The 22,342-nt window shown below is 42.3% G+C and overlaps 1 protein-coding gene across 1 annotated transcript in view; it reads left to right on the top strand.

Moving 5' to 3' along the window:
• LOC137887546 (potassium/sodium hyperpolarization-activated cyclic nucleotide-gated channel 2-like) overlaps window positions 1-13,845 on the top strand; it is a 61,915-nt gene extending 48,070 nt beyond the window's left edge. The window contains exons 6-8 of the mRNA XM_068730627.1: window positions 15-255; window positions 9,339-9,503; window positions 11,390-13,845. Coding sequence (XP_068586728.1) covers window positions 15-255; window positions 9,339-9,503; window positions 11,390-13,707 — 2,724 coding nt within the window. The 3' untranslated portion in view covers window positions 13,708-13,845. The remainder of the gene's footprint in view (window positions 1-14; window positions 256-9,338; window positions 9,504-11,389) is intronic.
• Window positions 13,846-22,342: the final 8,497 nt, after the last annotated feature.

Genomic DNA, 22,342 nt, shown 5'->3' with positions numbered 1-22,342 from the left:
TTGTGCCTACACAGGAAATCGTCAACTTTAACTGTCGGAAGCTGGTGGCGTCCATGCCTCTGTTTGCCAACGCAGACCCCAACTTTGTCACCTCCATGCTCACCAAGCTGAGGTTTGAGGTGTTCCAACCTGGGGATTATATCATCAGGGAGGGTACTATCGGCAAAAAAATGTACTTCATACAGCACGGGGTTGTCGGCGTACTAACCAAAGGCAATAAAGAGACCAAGCTGTCAGATGGCTGCTACTTTGGAGGTAAGACGACCTGGCGCTGCACCAGAATCACAAACTCAAATGTCACACACACACACATCTTTCTCGGTTTTAATATTAATAATGCTCTCCTTTGGTACCTTGAGAGGTTGGCTTGGGTTTGAATTTGTATTTGTAAGGCATTTGGAAAATTCTGTCCTGGCTCTGTTATTAGCTCATCGTGAGGAAGAAGTGGTATGTTGTGGAGTGCTTGTCACCTCACTTAAAATTCTGCTTCATGGTTTATGCAGGACGTTTCCCTTAATTCACATCATGAGCTGTCTCTTTAATGTAGGGCAAACCCAAATTAAGAAAACTGGACTTACTGGATTACAAAATAGGAAATATGCATTCAACGGTCAAAGGGGTCAGAAATCTGTGAAATGACATACTGTATGAATGCTTACGACTTGTGCAATAACCCAGTGCTGTTATGTACTTAACTCTTGTTATGCTCTTAATCAGGGTCAGATAATGTATCACCCTCGCATGGTCCCACAGAGCCTATGACACATGTAGGAGACAATGCTGCCATACTGCCCTCACCAAATACCAATTAATTTGCCCAGTGACAGCGTATCATTTAGTCTACACTGCTAAGTAATGAGAAATGGTGGCAAAGCGTTTAACAGCACATGACCTGCCTGTGGAAGTTTAATTACGCCCTGCCTGCTCAAGTCCATCTCCATGCCCTCTCTCCAGGGGGCTTCCAGAGAAATAATGAAAAGATGGCAGGCAATCTATCTTTACACATGCCAAAACTAATCAACATTTTAGACAACATGGACCTTGAGCGAGCTGGGGCCATGTTGTCTAAAATGTTGTCCGAAATGTTCCCTCCATCGGTCCCTCCTCGGCAAGGCAGAAATCAGATTTAAAGAGAGCTCATATACTTGTTTCTAGCTCAAGCTTTGTGCTAATGGCACAGTTTGTGTGACAGCTTGGATATTTTGCCACTCAAAGAAGCTGAACTGAGTGTACTCTAGACCTCTAATGCATCACAATGAATACATCTACATTTGACTTTTTTTTCCCTTGAGTACACGGGTAGTGTATGTTTATGGTTCTGAATGCTGGAGAATGACACAAGAAGACATCAACAGACTATCAACCTTCCACACCAAGAGTTTAAGACGAATACTGCACATTTACTGGCCAAACACCATTTCAAATGAAGAACTATATGACAAGAATGCATGGAGTCCATCCTAATGAGAAGAAGATGGAGATGGATAAGACATGCGTTGAGAAAAGACCCTGCTGATTTTACAAGAACGGTCTTACATTGGACACCAGAAGGGAAAAGAAAAAGAGGGCGACCAAGAAACACATGGAGAAGAACTGTGGAGAAGGAGATGCAGAGTCTAAACCACTCATGGGGCACCATCAAGCGACTCGCCCAGGCCAGGAGGCATAAAGGGCAATGAGACACAAGTAATGTAACCCTAGATTGTATATAAGAAGTGGACGTAGTCATTGTGACATCACCCATTGGTTTATGGACTGCTGTTTTGAAGCCTTGAGTTCGGCGATTTTCGCCATCGCCATCTTGAATTATGGCCATCTTGCACTGGTTTTGGAACAGAAACTGGTTTGCTCGCTTTAATCTTAAGACTTGGATCAGTAATTATTTCCCCCTCTTGCGCATTATAGGCTCAAGGCCCTGACGTACAATGGGGGAGGGCTAGTGAAGTAAGCCTAGAGCCACTGGGAGTTTGTTAACAAACATGAGTTAGTCATTCATAAAATTAATTGGTGCAAGATCAGTACAGGAGTATCAAAAGCAAGTATTTTTCATATTGTGTGCACAACACGGGGGCCTGCTTCACATGGATTGATAGGCTTTGACTCTCCATCCTGCATGTGAATGAGTGAGCATGTGAATGTGGAGCAACATCAGTCATCAAGGAGCTTTTCTTTTTTTGTCAAAGACACTCCGCGTCAGCAGGCTCCAGTTTACAGTACGGCAAATGGCATGCGTATATGCTCATCAACATCTCATCAAACTCATGTACCGTAACTCTTTCATTCCAATGACCTGAATTATTTACACAATTATATACTCAGCAGTCTGCTCCAGTTTGTTAGCTGTTGGATTAGCTCGAGCCAGAGAGCCTAAAGTCTGAAGTTGACACGACATGAACTGGATGGGAGCGTCGGCTGGGCACACAGCAATCCAATGGAGAGGGGAAATGTAATGTGACTGCAGTACTAACGCCAAGGGACACATGGATAGCTGCCAAGCCTGCTCTCTGGACGCTGCTCTGGGCTCAGAAAGAAAACATGCACCCTCCACCCTTGCCTCCACTTCCCTCTTTCTCTCCTTATAGTTCAGTATTGGAACACTTATCTGAACAGCATCTCCGCTGCCCGCTCAGTGCCCAGACTGAGCGGGTTATTGTTTTGTTATAGTTCATCTTTTGTTGCCTGCAGAAATTGATGTGTTGCCAGTGCACAGTGCAGACTATGCCTCTCTCTTAGTTGAAGCAGAGCTCAGTGACCCAGTGGCCCTACATGCCAGTCAGAGGTGCTTATCAAAAGCTGCCTTTGATTGCACCTCTAAGATGGCTCACTTTGCCTCTGTGAGAGTGGCTTGTAGCAGACATGTGAGCGGGGGTTATAGAGGAAAGTGAAACTGAGTCGGAGAGTGGGAGTAAGGAGAAAGGAGGGAAGTACGTTGACTGCACAGTTTGCAATCTCCCGTTTCATCTTTTTGGCTTTATTAGATCTCTGATCGGTTTTCTGTGAATAGGGTTGTCTTCATCTGTAGTCCTGGGTCAGGGAACTAACACTCCTCCCATCTCCCATCTCCCTTGTCTTTTACCTTTTTTTCCGCTTTTTTTCCCTGTCAGAGCTTAGACATGGCTGTGCTATAGAACTGCCAAATTGACCCTCTGACTGAGTGAGTCAGTGAGAGGGCCTGGCAGCAGCAAAGGCCCAGGTAATCCTCCCGGTCCTTAACCCAGTTAACACTCCTTCACCTCTTATTCTGGAGCAGCATCAGTTGAAGATCGAGGCACTGCAGCAGCTGAGTGAGTGACAGAATGGGGGGTATGATGATATATAGTGTAGGCTTATATGATATGACAGGTTGGATAGGATAAGATGATACAATACTGTGCTTTGATACAATGTGTGATGTGATACGACATAATATGTTGTGAGACATCATTTGGCTACATCATCCAAACACTAAGGGCTTAATGCGAAAGAGGGAATATGATATTACACAATATCATTATACAAATACAGACAAGTATGCATGGTATTATTGGACAGACAAAGGTGTGGTACAATAAAATGAAATGCAGAACAGTATTATTAAAAATTGCTTATTTACTGGTCAAGCAATACTCACAGTTGCAATTACTTTACCAGCTTCCACAGTGGATATGTGTTGCTATCATCGGCTGTGTTCTCTGATAATGTCAGTAATTACTGTATTTCTGTTTAAAAGTACAGCGAGCCTGTGTAACTTTAGGCTTATTAAACAAAAAAAGTGTTGATTGGTGGATTTGCATCTATACATATACACAAACATCTTCTGGTCTTTGAATTCTGTTATTCAGAATTGGGTCTTTTGTCCCTTACCAACATAACCAGCCTCAGGTTAGGGGGTGAAAAAGAGACAATGAGATGTGACGGGACTTCAGCATCAACCACAGTGCAGAAAAACACCAGAAATATCCGAACTGTCTGCATGCTGGCCAAACCTAAGGTGTTGCGCAGCTATGCTAATGTTGTGAGGGAGTGAGCATGGCATGTCATGGGGAATCAGGCTGCCCACTGCGGATGTTTCAAAGGTTAGAGAGTGTCCGCTCTGTGGGTTAGGGGCAGTGTTGGGGAGGGAGATGGAAGCTGACAGTAGAACTCAAGAGTCCAGGTGAGATTTGCCAGACCAGGCTGCAGGACACAGATACTTTATCACAGACCAGTCCTGCTCACACTCGTTAATATACAGCCATGTACACTTATAAGAAGAGAGGAAGGCAGGTACACCCATGCACACAGAATCACATGCAGATATATGTACACTGAGACCTATTTGAAAGTGCATTCAAAGGCCAAAATTTACATTCACTCAGATTGGCGCACACTAGTTTGCATGTGGTCTGTATCTGCTTTAGCTCACATAGATTTAAATGTAGATCTAGAAACACACATTCAAAATACATTATGAGACAAACATACTCGCAAATTAGTTTTACTTAAAAGATCTCTTTTATTTTGGTTTGAGTGGGATTTGCGTTTATCAGAATTTACAGTTTATACCTACATTTTACCTTGCCAATTTTCTTCCATTTACCAGTGTGTTCATTGTCTAAATTAACTGTTTGACAAGGTCAACCCTTTATTCACTGATGCTTTGTATTTTTTAAAGACTTATCTCTTGGGTATTCATGATTTTTTATTTAATTACATTTTTAGACCTTAAAATGTCATAGATGTTAGTATCTCAGTGCTTCACCAGATTTACCTCATACAGAGTTGTTTTTATTGACTGTATTTTGCTCAGCTTTCTGCTCCCAGTGCAGCTGTAGCCAGGAGAAAGCCAATAAAAACTCATAGAGAGCATAGTTGTTTCCCCTCTAGTTATCTGTACAACATGCATACAACATGCTTTACACTGTGAGCATACGGTACTCATAAGGTAAAGAAAGCAGACAAGTGTGTGCCCTGTTCTTCCTTTCTTGGGTTCTCTCCCACACACACACACACATGCAGTCTGCTCTCCACTTTGAGAGCTGGTGCAGGGACTCAGGGGAAGCATCTTTCCAGTAAGAGCCTAGGACACGTGGGCTGCAACATCTCACAAAGGACGAGTCAAATGTGTTCTCACTAAGGTCACAGCACATGACGTCGTAGTCCTCCTTTCCCTGAGCAGCATCCAATTTGAATTGGTGTCATTCAATTTTGATGAATGCATTGTCGCTTAAGTGTGAAAATGAAACAAATCATTGTTATAGCAAAGTAACATAGTGCACAAATGCATTTTTTCTCCTGGAAACTAAGGCATTTTTGTGTCTGTAACTCACAAACTTGCCAAACACAGTTTTGGGAACAATAACAGCTGGGCCAGATAAACTCACAGCAGAACAGGACAGCAGGGGACAGGACAGACAGGTGGATTTAGCAACTAGACCTTTAAGATTATTCTCAGAGCTGCATCTTTGCTTTCACTACTTTTACTCATTATTTTTTCAAAATGCTGTTTTTAGAATGAACTAAATATTGAGTACAATGACATTTTATTCAGAGACGATAAGTTGTCTTGTGTCATGACGATATTATAGCTTTGCTAATTTGAGCTGATAAACCCCACAATTTTGGGCTGATTATGAATCATCTCATTGTTTTTAAGGACCACACAGAAATGGGTAATTGTAGAGGCGGCAGTCAGTCTGAGGAGAAAATATACGCCCCTTACAGAATACAGGCAGAGCTACATCAACTAAACCTGTCCTATGATTTCATGCAGGATTTGGGGAGCATTGCGATGAGTCACAAGAAATGTGAGTAAGCAGTGGGAGTAGAGCATTCATAAATATATACGAACCATCAGCGAAAGCTGTTTTGAGCTCGACAGTGAAGTGCAATTGACTGAATTGAGGGGTGGTGATAAACCACTGTCGTGAAAAATGACATGAAATAAAAATGTGATTGGGATTTATTTATTTTATTAAATTAAATAAAAATATATTTCATAATGTCAAGCTTAGTTTTTAATAACTCCTTAAATTCCAAACCAGAAATGAATTGTTCAATGGTAGATTAATAGTAGATGATGTATTACTAAAAATAATCTCTGTTGGATTTTTAGTTTTTTTAAATTTTTCTATTCTTTTTTAAAAAAAATTGCATTTTGTGTGAAACCATATATTGTGTACTTTGACAGTCAATACACTTTATTTTGACTTCAAATTTTTCACTAATTACTTATTGTCTAGCTCGGAGCGGGTTACATCAGACCCGGACCCTGCCATAGATTTGTTTCCTGCACTTGTAGTTCAGATGGCATCACTAAGTGTCTGGGCTTTACTTTCTTTCTGCAAAGACAGTTAGATGAGGCCAGAGGGCCCACTCCAGCTCACTACCTCATCATTTCTGTGTGGGCTTCATCCAGAAGGCCACGGGACAAGAGGATTTAATTCAGAGCTGCGATGCTCCTCTCCAGAGGGGATTACTGGCGCAGTGCTGTGGGAAATGGAACCCCACAGCTACAGCCAGGACTGTCCCGCTAACACACACTTGCAGTACATACACACACATACACACATGGTGTATACACACACGCACGAACAGGAGAGCGTGGTATTTTTACTCTCTCACATTCACACAGCTCTCTTTCTAACATGGCCATTGTCCATTCACTCATGCTCTCTCTCTCTCTTTCTCTCTCTCTCGCTCGCTCTCTTTCTCTCTCACACACACATACATGCATAAACAGTAATGCACTGTACATGAGGTTGTTTTTATGCCACTTACACAGTACATATTCCTCATTCTCTGCCCCGTCAAATCATGCATTCTCCCTTTATCCACTCACATATCTTGTTTTTTTTAAAAGCATCATTAAAAATCGTCATAACCACTCAGTGACCAGAAAAAATGCAGAGTCCTGTAACATCTAATGTAATCGATTACAATCGCTGGGTCGTGAATGCTTCATAATGTCAATTGTATAGTGTTGACATTATTTTGTAGTCACTCAGCTCCAAGGCACTTTTAGATACCATGTTTATTGGTGGTGTGTTTATTGACTTTCATCATATTAAGAGGTGTTTTTGCAGTCACAAAGTGCAAGTCTGTGTCACAAAGGGCATATTTGTGTTGTAGGGCTGTTGTTTAAGATTGCTTTCTATGGTATAGTTGTTTTTATTTTCTGTCCATAGAGAATATTTTTTAAGATTTCACTCAGCTGTATCATGAGGTCCAACTTTTCTGTTTATTTCATGTTACTTGTCTTTTCACTTTCTTCAACCTGTACACATCAAATTACACAGATTTAAAAAAAAAAACCTGATTGTTCAGTAATGCCAGGAAGGCAGAGGGAGGATTAAATATCTGTTGCTTACCAGCATCTGTCATCGACAACAGCTAGCATGCTGTGGCTAATTAACTGAAAGGCTTTTCCTCTCAGTTAATTATCTCCTTATGCAGCTGCCTGATACGGCTATCATTTACAGAAAGTTTTCCACCTACAGTTCCTAATGTGAGTGGTGTGCATTGTCAAATTGCAATTGGCTACTTTGATCAAATATTGCATAAACAGCAGAAGGCCACAACAAACCACACAAATGTCTACTCTCTTGTTGACACCAAACTAGTTATATCTGTGTAGTGTGGTTCTATCCTGGTGTTTCACACAGCAGTAAAAATCAGCTAAACTCTGACATCCTGAGGAAACAATAGATGTCAACCCATGGAACATAAAGGTGGTAGAACAAAAAAGTTTCATCTACCATCTCATCTTTTAAGTTGTGAAGTTAATAATAATATTTAACCAAGACTGTGATGCTTCCATAACATTTGCCTTCAGCATGCATACACTGTCCAGATTCAGGTTTAGTTAATATGTTGATATGAGAACTGCTTTAAAGGAGATGAGAGAGGAGCTGTCATGATTTGCCATGGTTGTTACAATCCTCTAACACACCCAGGCTCATTGACGGCATCATTTTTTGTCACACACCCATACACAGCTCGATGTCATCATACCCACATATGAAACGTGCACGAAAAGAAAAACAGGGTTACTCATGTTTTTGATTAAAGCAGACACTTTCCAAGACTGTGTGAGGAGGCTCTTACTGTGTGTGTGTGTGTGTGTGTGTGTGTGTGTGTGTGTGTGTGTATGTGTGTATGTGTGTGTGTGTGTGTGTGTTTGTGTGTGTGTGTGTGTGTGTGTGTGTGTGTGTGTGTGTGTGTGTGTGTGTGTGTTTGTGTGTGTGTGTGGCTGCACGTCAGGGAAATGTTAATACAAAACCCACAAACATCAACGATCTATAGATGTGCAATACCCAAAAAGGGAATGGAACGCTGGAGAAAAATACAGTTATGGCGCAGAGTCAAACTATGCATGCCATTTCAGGAGATAACTTGGACGAAGAATTATTTAAAAAATGGATTTGATGTAGGCTACAGGGGGGAAGGTGGGAAAGTGCATTCTGTGTGAGAATTGAGAGCTTTTGTGTGAAGATGAGCTGGAAATGGGTTTCTGAGAAAGAGGGAGTGTGATAGCAAACACAGGAAGGGAGGGCAGAAGATGAGATGAAAGCTAAAGAGAAAATACATTAGGGAATGTATACAAACACATGGCACACATACATAAAAGTCACCTAACCCCTACAAATATAAATATAAATACACACATACATAAATGATATAAAATGTTATATATACATACATATATATAGTTATATATATATATATATATATATATATATATATATATATATATATATATAAAAGTATATCCATTGACATGTTGTATGTAAAGTATTTACATAATATATCTAACCTGTATTTTCACCATGACTTACTCTCCCATACTGCCTTGCTCTCATGAATAAAACACTGACATCATGTTTACGTACAAATATAGTACTTTCACATACATTTCTGTATGCGCAAACACTGACTCTCACAGAAACACATCCCACTTGAGTAGTGCATGCATGAACATGCTTCATCTGCATACAGTACAGACACATTTGCACCCACACACACCATGTATTTGCCAGGGCTCTACATCCGTGCAGCTTGTTTAATGGAGCATTATTTTCCTGGACATGGCAGATGAGGGCTGGCAGACCCCTGAGCTCTGAATATGGCATTATTGTGAGTTCTAGACCGATCAATTACAGAACAGTTGTAGGTTTTAATGTTAAAAGATAAAACAAAACCAGTCTTGGGTTCACGTTTTGCTTAGATAATGTCACTTAGCATGCAGTATCAGCTGGGAAAAAATTAAAAAAATATAACTGGTATGACTGTTTTAAGTTTCAGATTAAGTCAAAGACATATGAGCCCCTGGGTTTAACTCCACTACATTACCGTCTCTTGTCTGCTATGTTCTGTTGCAGAGATTTGTTTGCTGACGCGGGGCAGAAGGACAGCCAGTGTCCGAGCGGACACATACTGTCGCCTGTACTCTCTGTCTGTGGACAACTTCAATGAGGTGCTGGAGGAGTACCCTATGATGAGAAGGGCATTTGAGACTGTTGCCCTGGACAGGCTGGACCGTATTGGTAAGAAAATATAATTTAAACAGGGAAATCTTGAAGATTTTGTATTACTGTAAACAAGATGCAATCAACTGCATGTTGCAAACTTTCATCAAGACATGAATGCCTCAGTTGGTGTCAGTCATTAGCTGTAATGGAAACCTTACTAACCCTTAATTTGCATTTTAGATATTTGCAAATAAAGCTTATGATTAATCTGGTTTTACCCAGTAAGCGTATCAATGAGTAGACATCATTACTATGTTAGGAGAGGATGCATCTCTGTTCACTTTTTCCTTTTATTTACTCATGAGTGTTTGTGTCCAGCATGGCCCAACGTGCTGTAAAAAAAAGAAAATCCACACTGATACTCAATGACAGAAATTACTTTCAAAGTCATCTGCATATAAACATGCAGATAGAGCTCTGTTATTGAAATGCGTGACTTCTCTTACGCATACAATTGGTATTCTTTCCATATCCATCACTGTTCCCAGGCTCAGCCTGAGTAGATGAAAAATTCACAATGAAAGGCACGCCTGTATCATCACTCAGCCATCGCAGCATGCTCTGTTTTATCCTCAGCTATGTTTAGAATGGAAGATAGAGGAACTGCTTTAGGGGTTCTCTTTGTAGAAAATGGCAGCTTTGAAAAGATGTGGTGGGCTGATAGTGATGTTTCTGTCTCCTACGTATGTCCTTTCTCCTGGGCGTGATGCTCACGTACACCCTTCTTCAGTTATTACGTAACTTACACAGCAATGATCCACAAATTAATTACTGTCTTGATGGGCTCACAATCTGATTGGAAGTTTGCAGGTGATAAAGGGTCAGATGATGACAGGGTCGAGCTGGATGTAGATACAATACCTCAATGCAGCATCTCTTCTAATCTGCGACCAGCCGTACCAGAAAATGGAGAGATTGATCTGGGCTTAATTGCATTTACAATAGCTTTGGATTTCACAGCCTTTTGTTCGCACCAAATTGAAAATGGCAGTCATATGAATTAACCCTGTCATCGCTAGTGCGGCCATTCAACAATGACTAATGGACTCTGCGGTCAGAGTTGCACACGTTTCTCTGTAAGGTTGGGTCAGCAGTTAGTATGCCTGTTATAGTGATGCAACTTCAACTTGTCTCTTTGACCTTGTGCTCAGCTCACAGGGACTTCAGAGTACTTTTGGTCGTAAGGCGGAAAGTGAAGGGAAGCAACTAGGAGCAAAAAAATATATATATATATATATATATATATAAGTCCATTCTTATATTGAATCTCACATTTTGGTATTATGCTTTTTTGTGTCATCAAGTGGCTTATCCCACAGAAGTTATAGCATTTGAGAAAAATACAATTTCAAGTTTATCTTTGATTTTAAAACACTTATTTTTGATATTAACAGCACATAACAAAACATGACACTATTGACCTATTATCTCAGTGTAGCTCACACTCTAACACAGGCTGAACCGGCATCTTATGGTGCAATGTTTGCTTTATGTTTTGTCCCTGTTACCTAGGGAATCACAGTAAGAGCTAGTCAAACATACACCGCCTACACCCTAGGCTGTCATCCTGAGCTTCTGTCTCCGGGTAGTTATCTCCCACCTATCTTTTGTTGTTTGTCTTATTCTGTGCTCTTTTATGCTTTGTCTTTACCATTCTGCTCCACCCCCCCGTCTTTTTCTTAAATCTCTTTTCCTTCTTTTATCCCACTTGTGATTTTCAGGTGCACATTTATTTCTTTATTTACTCCTTTCATAGCTGCTCCTGTGCCAGCTTCTTTTATTGGAAAGGGTTGTTAGAAAATAGATGTCAAACTGGTTCTAACATTCTCCTTTTATTTATTTTTTTCTCTCAGCTGTCCATCTTTATGTGTCTGATTTTGTGTTTGCATGTGCTTTTTCAGGCAAGAAAAACTCCATCCTGCAGCACAAGGTACAACACGACCTCAGCTCTGGTGTACTCAACTACCACGAGAGTGAGATCATTCAGCAGATTGTGCAGCATGACAGGGATATGGCCCACTGTGCCCACCTCTTGCAGAACGCCCCACCCCAGACGCCTCCTTCACCTACCCCTGTCATCTGGGCCCCCCTCATCCAGGCCCCTCTCCAAGCAGCAGCTGCCACCACCTCAGTAGCCATTGCCCTGACACACCATCCCCACCTTCCACAAAATCTTTTCAGGCCTCCGGTTTCTGTTCTGGGGTCCCTAAAGGACCCTCCCAGCCGGCTCAAAAAGTTTCATACATTTGTTTCTCCATCCACAGCACCTGACTCTGCTGGGGACTCCCCCTCTAGCACACCCTCTAAACTGTGCACTGGGGTGGACATGCCATTGCTGGCTTCTTTTCGGGCCCTGCACATGACGTCAGGTACAGGGCCAACTGGCACTAGCCAACAGGCCTCAGGTAGCGGAGGCCAGAGTGGACCTAGTGGGACTGGCTCTGGGTCCAGTGGAAGAGGGGCCTCTGCCTTCCCCTTTGGACCATACTCTTCATCTGGTTCACCCTCATCTAGTATGGCCCAGCTACACCCACAACCACAGCATCAACAGCTGTTTCGCTCCAGCACCCCACCTCTCTCAAACCTCTTCAACCAAGGATCTACAGGTGGAAGCACAGGATCAGGAATAAGTGGAGGGGCAGTTGGAGCCTGTGGTGGTGCTACAGGGTGGTCTTCAGGTGGAGCAGTCGGTGGGTCTGTGGAAGGAGCCATGGGAGGAGACACTGCTTGGGCTGGAGAGGACTTTACAACTGGAACGACAGAGTTACTGCCTGGGGCGCACTTTGGGTTGGGAGGCACTACTGGTGGATCAGTAGTCGAGATCTCAGGGGATTCAATGGGAGGGATATCTGAAGGATCAGTGGGTGCTGCTTGTGGCAGGTTAACAGGTGGGGCATCAGGGGGATCAGTGGGGGGCATTACCTGCGGGTCAATAGGAGATGCAGCCAGGAGATCAATGGGAGGGACTTCTAGGGGATCAATGGGAAGAGCTTCTGGGGGATCAGTGGGAGGGGCTTCTGGAGAGTCACTGGTGGTGATGACCACTGGAGGATCATTGGGAAAGGCTTCTGGTGGATCAATAGGAGTGGTTTCTGGAGGATTGACAGGAGGGGCTTCTGCTGGACCTCTTGGAGTGGTGTCTGGTGATTCTATGGTTGGAAATCCTGGAGGATTGTTGGGAAGGGTTTCTGATGGATCCACAACCAGCCATATAGGAGGTATAGGAGGTGTGAGTGGGCCAGGGGGAGCAGTGACTGGAGGACATATTGGCAGAGCATCAGGAGGAGCAGTTGGGAGCCATATAGGGGGTTCTACAGCTTGTCCTGTAGGAGGGACTTCTGCTGGAATTACAGCTGGACTTCTTGGTTCCTCTTATTGTCAGAGTCCTATATCTACCGGCTCATCAAGCCCTTTGCCTGGTCTGCTTCTACATAGCCAGCCGTCTCCCAAGCCGCCTCAGGTAGCTCCTTTGCAGCAGTTTGCTGGGGGAGGCAGGACTACCAGTGGCTTAAACCTCTTCCATTCCCCTCCACATGGCTCCCCATCCTCTAGCAGAGGACAGCACAGCCAGCAGCCTGCTGAGGGCTCCCCATCCTCCCTCAGCCATTTTAGCCTGGCAGGCCTCCAGTCTGGCTTTCTGCCTCACCAGATGTCCCTGGAGAGGTCTGCCCTGGCCTCCCTAGCTCAGTATGGTTCAGCAAACGCCTCCCCCTGCCTTACCCCAGTGGCGCCCAGCCCTACTATTCAAAGCCCAGTGGCGGGCAGGACTTTCCACTACAGCGACCCCTCAAGTGCCCCAGGATCCCACAGTTCTCCGCTCATGCCTCAGTCTTCTCTCCCTTCACAGCCTCCCAGCCAGCCACACACAACAGAGAGAGATTCTCCACTAGGCCACTTTTCTGAGAACATTAAGCTTGTATCCAGCTCGCACCCATCTCTGCCCCAGGAGGTGGCCCAGGGCTTAGGCCACCATACTGCTTGTTCTTCTGTGGAAACTGGATATTACCCCTCACCTTTTTCCTCACCCACTCTTATGCCCAAACCCTGCAGCTCAGTGCCAGAGCACATGACTCCTCCAATCCACATGTCTCCGGGGCACCCTCACCAGACTCAGTCCCCTGGGGCCTCCTTGGCCTTGCCTCTACGGAGGGCATCTGCTGCCTACTCATCAGATCTAGAACCTCAAACTGTCCGCTCTAAACTCCCTTCAAATTTGTGAGGATTGATCACACCCTCCTGTGCTCCTCAAAACTGAAACATACACAAACTGTCTCCATGTGTGAGATGTTTTTTTTCTGTCTTCAGACTTCACTGTGTTCCACCTCATTTTACTAATATCTTAAAAATTACTGTGATTTAAATGACACTTTACCGGGTAACTCGGAGTTCTAGAATACTCTATTTGTTTTATGCTTTGACTTCCTTTTTTATTCATACATATTGTACATAGATAGAGATATATTTAAATGATAAGTTAATCAATGGACTAGGAGGGTGTGAAATCTAAAGGACAGTCATTTTCTTTATTTATATAACTATGCCAAATTCATCATCAAGACAATTAATTTGATTACACAATAATACTCTTTTTCTGCAGGAACCTATGCACTAATACCTGCATGTATAAATGCTTTTTGTGTGTTTCAAAAAATTATCTAAATTTTTTGTGAAAACAAAATGCTTCAAGACGGCCTCAATCTTGTACTATCTCATACAGGATCACATATTGTTGATCCTTAAATGTATCTATTAGATTGTACTTATTTATCCTCTGTATAAACTTTTCAAAACCTAATAAGAGATGGAGAAGAGATTTTAGGAAACCAAAAAGACTTTTCCTTTGGGGTTCATTCACCTCCTCTTGGCCCGTCAATCCTTATTTTATACCACTTTATCGTAATAATAATGTTTTTTGAAGCAGGGGGCAAGGGGTTCAAGGAGCAACCCTCCATCTCAATATTGAGACATAACAGTATGTGAGTGACTGGCTTTCTGCAGAGTCCTCAACCATGTTCTAACAAGCTAACTTTGTCTTCCAAGCTCATGCCGCTAATGTGTGTAGAAAGCATGTGTTGTTTTTCTTCCTGACTGTGTGCAACTGTTAATGTGTGAGTAAGTGCGGATAAGTGTGTGATTCAGTGGAACAGTCGGATGCAAGGAAAGACTTTACCCTGGACTGATCAAAAGCATGTTGGCCTTTTTCAATCAAAACCTAGGACTTCCATTAATCACAGCTTGTGTGTTGCATTGTGAATCATTTGTTCAAAAATATTCAAATATATATAGGCCCCAAAAGTTGGGCAAATGCAGTACATACAGTACACAAGCTGTAATATCCGAAAATTGAAATATGCCACTTGATATTTGATATCTGCATTACGTCTACTAAAGCTGCTATATGATCAATATAGACATGTTTCCTCATTGAGGGCCAGTGCTGAGTTTGAGATGTTGAATGTATGTCCATTTGGTGTTGCTAAAAGTAGGTACTGTAGCTATGGATGCACTGTGGCCCCGAGGCTTAAGAGACTGTTCCGTAACTATATTGGTCATTGGTTAAATATCTTTGACTTTTTCATCAGCAGCCATTTTTTCTGCCAAAGTGTCCTTTAGCAAGACACGAATAGTGTAGACTCAATTGGTGTGAGGCAATCTGAATATACAACTCAGCAAGTTGCCTAAAACAGCCCACTCTTTACTGCATGTTCTCCTTTAAGTATTGTCATACTCCTGCGCTGCTTCTGTAACTCTGAGAGAAATTGCTTCAATGAAGGTGCAGGAAAGACCTTGACAACCATTGGTTTGAGTTTTGTCAACACTGTTGAAAGATTTTGACTTTAGTTTTGATTACGTTGCTGTAGACATGTCTGAATAATATACAATACATACATGGAGCATATCTAGTTGGAAGTCGGAAAAGTTCCGTCATATATGTGTATTCATTCAGAATCTGGTGGAACAGTCAGAGACCCTCAAAGTGGTCAAGAAAACTGAATACGCAGTGGAGGAAGGTATCACTAAATTCCCAAAGGAGAGGAGCAGTGATATGCTTCTACATGTTTGTCTGTAGCTCATCACCAAGACAGACCCGGGTTCCAATCCGACAGCTGAGTCCCTAACTCAGTCACAGCACTCAGCCACAGCAGTCTAATTTAACAAGACATATCTGTAATCCCTTGACCCTCGCAGGCTATCACGGATTCACACACAGAGGTGCACAGTGACCACGCTCTTCCCTCATTAAAGTTCCCAGAAGTCCCTATAATAAGGTAAAGTGATACACATGACATGACACACAGCTGCACGTTATGCTCATTTACTGACATGCACACAACAACAAGAGTACACATTTACTTCTCCTGGCAAAAATAATAAATATTCAACAATACTTTTTTCTTTCCACCGCATTTTGTGAAATTACTGAATTTGCAATAAGCTAATCTATGACCAATTGATTTTCCACTTTGTTATTGCAGTCAGATTACCCAGGCCAGTTTATGTAGCCAGCACTTTTATGATTAATGATTTAATGTATGATTTTTGTTGAAGACATTAATACATGCATTGTAACCCTTGGTAGACTTGATCTATTAATACATCACTATATTCACCATTTGCCTTGCAAGAAATTGGGCGACACTATTATAAAACAAGTCTTCTATCGTCAACCTAAAGGGAAGATCCATCATGGAACACTGTGGAAAAACAGATTTAAGCAACACTGTTGACAAGGTGTTGCATTTTAGGGTGCACTGTTTGATGATGCATTTTCTTATTTACATTTGGCTAACTGGCAGCATGAAGACATTTTTATGTAATGTCTAGATTATTCCAGTAAGCAAAATGGTAACATTGATTAAGCAATCATCTTTGCTGTCATTCTATCAGAATTGCCTCCTGAATACAGCTGAATGCAGTATCCCCAGGAATGATCTGTGTTGCTAGTCATGGGAAATGTAGTCTATCAACAACTGACATGATTTGATTAGGCAGAATGAGGGGAAGTAGACACAGCAATAACTCTATGATTAGCTTATCATTATAGAATTACTCTTGAATTAGATTTCATAAGTGAAATCAATAATGGATCATAGCTTTCATCTGGATACGCATGACCTTTTCATGGTCGTCTTCACAGATGGAGGAGCCGTTACTAATAGCTTGAGCAGTGTTTTGTTCACCTCTCCCACATTAAACACCTCTTCTACATTTGCAGTAAACAGCTACCCGATAGGCTCTGAAGCATTTCGTTGGCCTTGCGCCTCATGGTAGGAACCACCCAGAGTGGCTAAGGGGTGGGCGGGACACAGCTCTATGACAGAAATGACAGAAAGTAAACACATCGAACAGGTTCACCTCTGGAATACTGAGTGTCTTTACACAAAGTCTCCTCTTTTCCTCACAATATGAACTTATTCAGACATTGAGGTGGAGAACAGTTTGAAGTCGATCTGTGAGACAAAGGTGTAGATGTGAGGTGACATTGATGCACTGAGGGAATGATGTAGTCACACTTTTAGCCATGGGGAGGACAGGTAGACGGGCACCCTATGGGGTGGCCTCATGCTGACAGGGTATCTGTTTCTCGTGGGGACTTGTGACATATAGCTAATGGATGTCAATGTACAATTAATTGGACAGATATGGAGCATTGCTATGTAGCTAGCAGCTAGTGTTTTGGTGTGAGTGTTTGTGTGTTTCCCACACTGCCTAGCAGGGTCGATGGCTGGGGCTGGACGCTGTCGGAGGAGTGTAGGGAAAGGGAGGCACAGGTCGTAGTTCACTGAGAGATAGACATTGAACAGGGATTGATTAGTTGGCCTGAACTTAGTCTGGTCCATTATCACAGATAAGTGGTTTAGGGGAGGTTTGGCACAGTGGATAAGCTGAATCTGTCACTGTCAGTTAGAGAGCTGACACAATCTGCATGATGTCTTGTCTGTTTCATTTGAGCCGACATCATTGCAAAATCTGTCTTTTTACTTTTTATGCACGAAAACTGCCAACTTGGAATTGAGAAAAGCAGTTTTTCATTGATGGCATTGCAGCTTTGAAATGATGTAATGTATATTAAAAGGGGTTTATAATAATTTTCTCAACTCACAGAAGACTATCCTTCATTCCGAGCAAAGACATGAAAATAACCACACTGGGAGTAACAAGATTTCCACCTGACATCAATGTTTATTCTTAAAGGGGATTTGATATTTCCATCCTCCCAGACTATTTGCTGCAGCCTCGTATGTAGCGTAATATAGTATAGAGACGGTGGGTTTTTTACAGGAATCAGCTGGGAATTAGATAAGGAGCCTTTGAAACTTTGTGTCTTCTGAGCGACGCAAAATAAGAGAAACATCTGTGGCTCACCTGCTCATGCGGGGAACTATTTTCATGATGTCTCCCCATGTCACCCATCCAAACAAGGCAAGAAAACGGCTGTATGAGATTAACAGAGGAAATAGCAATAAAGGGTTGAAGGATCACAATAGCTGCCAGCGTTCTGTCCAAACGCTCCAAGCTAGTCTGTTCAGAAGTCAGCTCAGAGAAAATAGTGGAAAAACACCGGCCATGTCTGTGTTTTGATCCGGTAAGGTATTATTGTTTCATTTCAGTATCTTGCATTTGTGTGAATAGGTTGTTCTATTTCAACTGAATCTAATCTAGGTCAGGACTACCTAGTCTTGAGAATAAGGGGTACAAAAGGAAAATTATTATAAATTCATAATGTCTGGCAGAAGTTATGCATCTTCTCCTCTGCCTGAGGCCAGGCCTGGCTCTGGTCCTGCTGTTGGCCCTAGCTAGATGTGTTGTGAAGCAGCCAGCAGGTTTGTAAGTTGCTTCAGTGTAACCCCTCATTGCAGAGCTTTGGTGGAGCTCCACATGGCACCTCTGTATAATTTCCAAATTCATGGTTGTTTCTGTAAAGCAGCACTCTCAGATTCTGTTTGGTGCACTTCCAATTTTGCTGCCTAATGTTAGCCTCCCTCTCCCTTTGTGCCGCCCTACTCGCCCATGAATATGGGTTGGTGAATCAGCGATGCACACTAATGAAATCATTTGCTGTGATTGAGGATTAGATGTAGCAGCAGCGGAATCGAACCTGCAATTTCTCTGGGGAGAAAAAGACGCGAGTGTTATTTCCGAGGCCCTCGTTATTCATTCATGACCACAAATCCCTCCTACCCTTCCACAATCGCACAATTTATTTCGTACACACGCACCAGAGTCAGGTGTTGCGTATGACAATGTACCTTAGAGTGATTGAATATGATATGAAGATTCCTATATGTGGTGAAAAGTTGTGTTTATCGTAGCGTCTAATACAACTGACCTCTTTTGCTGCCACTCCAGTGAGATGGAATAACACGACAATAATGTTATTTTGACCACAAAGTGAGCTGTTGGGCAGTGTACCCTGGATATGACCTAGTTTAGGGAAAGCATGCAATTGTGGGGAGCAAATTAATTCACACTAAGACTGTATCGCCTTCGGATCCTCTACGGTAATGGCACTGTATAGCTAACAGGCAGGAGTCTCTCTTTGTAGCTGTCAATATAAAGTCAGTGATTCATCCTACTTTTCTGCTTGTTCATATATTACATTTTGACATGGTTCCGTAAACTAACAAATATACTTAGATGCTTAGATTTGGTTCTGAAAATACATGGTTTCATATGTTTATCTACTGGTTGTAGCTGATCAGAAAATCCTGTGTGGAAGCCAAAGGGGATGCTGCTCTTGACTGGATTAGTCTGGGGGAAAACAGAAAGGGCTTGTTCATAGTACATTTGGAGAGATAAGGGTTTACTTTAACAATCCTGCTTTCGAAGTTATCCTTCATTTGCGCAAGTATGTATTATAATTCCACTTCATCTGATGTTGGGAACCTAATGTCGACAAGGTACTTATACAGATTTATATATTTCCATAGAACTTATTTATATTTCTGTATTTATTTTAGGCTCTCTTAATAAGTGATGTCATCATCTCCATTATGATAAGCAATGTTCACCAAATTGTGTGTATGTACAGAGTTCATAACATATCCATGATTTTTAAGGAGACATGTCATTTGCATTGTATAATCTCTCTGCTTTGGTGTGGTGCAGGAGTGGGACATTACCGTTTCATCATGCTACAGAACAAGACTTTCTACCTGAAGGCTCAACCTTTTTGTTTTGCGAGGCAGCGACCGGTTCAACTCTTCTTACAAGGACACACAACCTTTTGGGGAGGACAGTATTTTAACCGCTTTGCTATTGATCAATGGATATCTATTTTTTCTGCATTTCAAATGGTGACTATGGGGAAAAAAGCAATAAGGGAACTGTACAGGTATGGTGTGACTGGATGTGTACCTGCGGGACATTGCACTGACCCATGCGACAACCACACACACAGAAGCCGTGACTCGTGGTTTGTGTGGTGGTCAAAGGAGTGGGGCAGAACCTGCATTGTCGATAAGCACACATACTGGATGAAATAAAACGGTATAGCATAAATATAAGGAACTTCTGCCTGAGTCTTTTTTTCTCTGTTAAGATACAGCTATTAATTGCAGATCACAAAGACGCTTAGCAAGATGCAATATATGCACCTCTTTAGGGTATTCTGAGGCAATTTTTATTGTACATTTCTGCCTATACATGTGTAGGAAATTACACATTTGTGAGGTTAATTGTTTTTTCCCTCCATCTTGTGCGATGTGTCTATAAGCAAACACACATTCAATCACAGATGCACGCAAAAAGCGGTCAGGAGGCTGGTGAAACTCTGAATACTGGAAATGTTGGCAGAATGTAAAACGAGGGACAGTCTGCGTCGGCCCCTGTGAGCACTCAGCCATCTGCTTCATTAGAATTCCCCCTTGAGGTAACCTTCCCTTCTCCAAGAGCAACTCATTGAAAGTAAAGGGCTTTGTTTTAGATTGTCTATTGTAATTACACATTATTCTCCTTCTCTGATGTCTGCTTGCTGAGCAGAGAGGAGCTGGCTTACAGTCGCCCACTTAGCATCTGATGGCGACAAGAGTGCACACAGGAGTGTGGTGTAATCGCTGTATGGCCGCTGCTGCCACGTGAGCGTCCTGTATGCTGCCTCGGTGTGGTTTTGTACAGTGGGCCAAATCAGCGGGGTTATGGTGACATCCTCGCGTTTGAGGTGGCTGTCTCTCTGCTGCCATAGCGGGACGACCAGCACTAATGCCTTCCTCTGCAGCATCTGGGATAATCTGCTCTAGTTCTTCTTGGGTCAAACTCAACAGTAATTAATCCTACCATTACCCTGCAGGCCTCGGGGTTAAAGCACTGTATATGCGTGTGTCTCAAGTGTTTTCCTTTTCCAGATAACCTCTTTCAACTTCACTCTGGTACTGGAGGAGTGAGAAAGCCTCGACTTTTTCATTTATCATAATGTTTTAATAGTGGCATTTGAGAGGGGCATAAGGATTTGGGTAGATTTCAGGGAAACTTGAGTGTTCTGAAAGTCTAAGATCTGTACAGAGCAGTAATGGACCAAATGTAGAGTTGTTACTTAGATTCAGTACATGAAAAATGCCATTACCTTGTTATCACATCCTCTTTTTTTCCTCTATCTAACTTATATATTTTTAAGTTTGTTTTTAAGGGAAATGCTTTTTCTTTTCCCACTTCTTCTCACGCCTGTAGGATACAGACCGGGCTGGCACTATATTATTTTGGCAGCCCAGGGCCGAGAGCACTCAGAAACAAGCACACAGTAACTACGGCACATCCGTATTAGTGCATTTTTTCCTCTAAAACCCTGCCTTCAAAGCCTTTTGACATCTGCCAGTTTGTTCACAAATATTGTCCAAAAGCCAACTTTGCAATGCTCCAGCTTTTGATGCACATGGCTGAAAGTTTTTTTTTTGTGTCGATGTGTATGTGTGTTTTCATGCATGTGGGTGACTCTGTACTTGGGCATGCCTCCTGGGATTGAGTTTATGAAAGCATACGCATGGATAACATCAGAAAGATGGCCACAGGTTGCTAACCTGATGTCCCCACTCTGCCTCTTGCTCTGCCAACCCCCCTGCCCAAAAGGCCCAGGCCCTCTGCTCTCTCCTTCCGTCCCTTGCTGAAATGTCCTGATGGTCAGGAATGGGCCATATATGCCCTACTTAGAGGAAGAGGAAAACGACTGAACTATGTGTGGGTTAGTATTTGGAAAATAAGTCTTCAAGCTAATACTTCCTATCATCAGGAGAAGACATGTGAAATTTGATTAGCTCAGTTGTGAATGCAAACATGTCAAATTTGATTTCCTTCTCCATGAGTTATATAGACATAGAGGACACTGTATGTCAGTGGTGGAAACAAGGACATTTACTCAAGTACTACACTAGAGTGCTAATTCAAAGTACAAAATAAAACTAACCCACATATAGTATTAAAAACAAGAAAAGGTTTGTCTGGCAGAACTTTTTTTCCTCCTGTTATTCACCTCATGACACCAAGGGGCGGTCCCGAGTTCCTTCTGACCACGCCTTGAAGTTGCTTCCAATGGTTAGGCCAGTGCCTTGCGTGGTAGCTTGCTTCTATTGTTGTTTGAATGGGTGAATAGGTGTCAAATTGGAAAGAATTTTTGATGAAATCTGTACTTCTGTAAAACTTAAGTCAAATTTTAAATTAAGGACGTTCACTTAATAGAATATTCTTACATTGTGATATTGATTGTTTAACTTAAGTAAAGGATCTTAGTACTTCTTCCACCCCTGCCATATTCGTATTGTGTACATACTGATACATTGAAAGTATTTCATATCCACTCTTCTTTTATTAACCTTTGCTGGCCATTTCCATGTTATCCGGTGAGTGTTAATAGGAACTGAGAG

Source organism: Cebidichthys violaceus, unplaced genomic scaffold (genome assembly GCF_023349555.1).
Source record: "Cebidichthys violaceus isolate CVI_PGR_0920_01 unplaced genomic scaffold, fCebVio1.0.p SCAF_5, whole genome shotgun sequence".
NCBI lineage: Eukaryota > Metazoa > Chordata > Actinopteri > Perciformes > Stichaeidae > Cebidichthys > Cebidichthys violaceus.
Note: the sequence above shows the minus strand (reverse complement) of the source record. Positions and strands in the feature narration are given on the sequence as shown.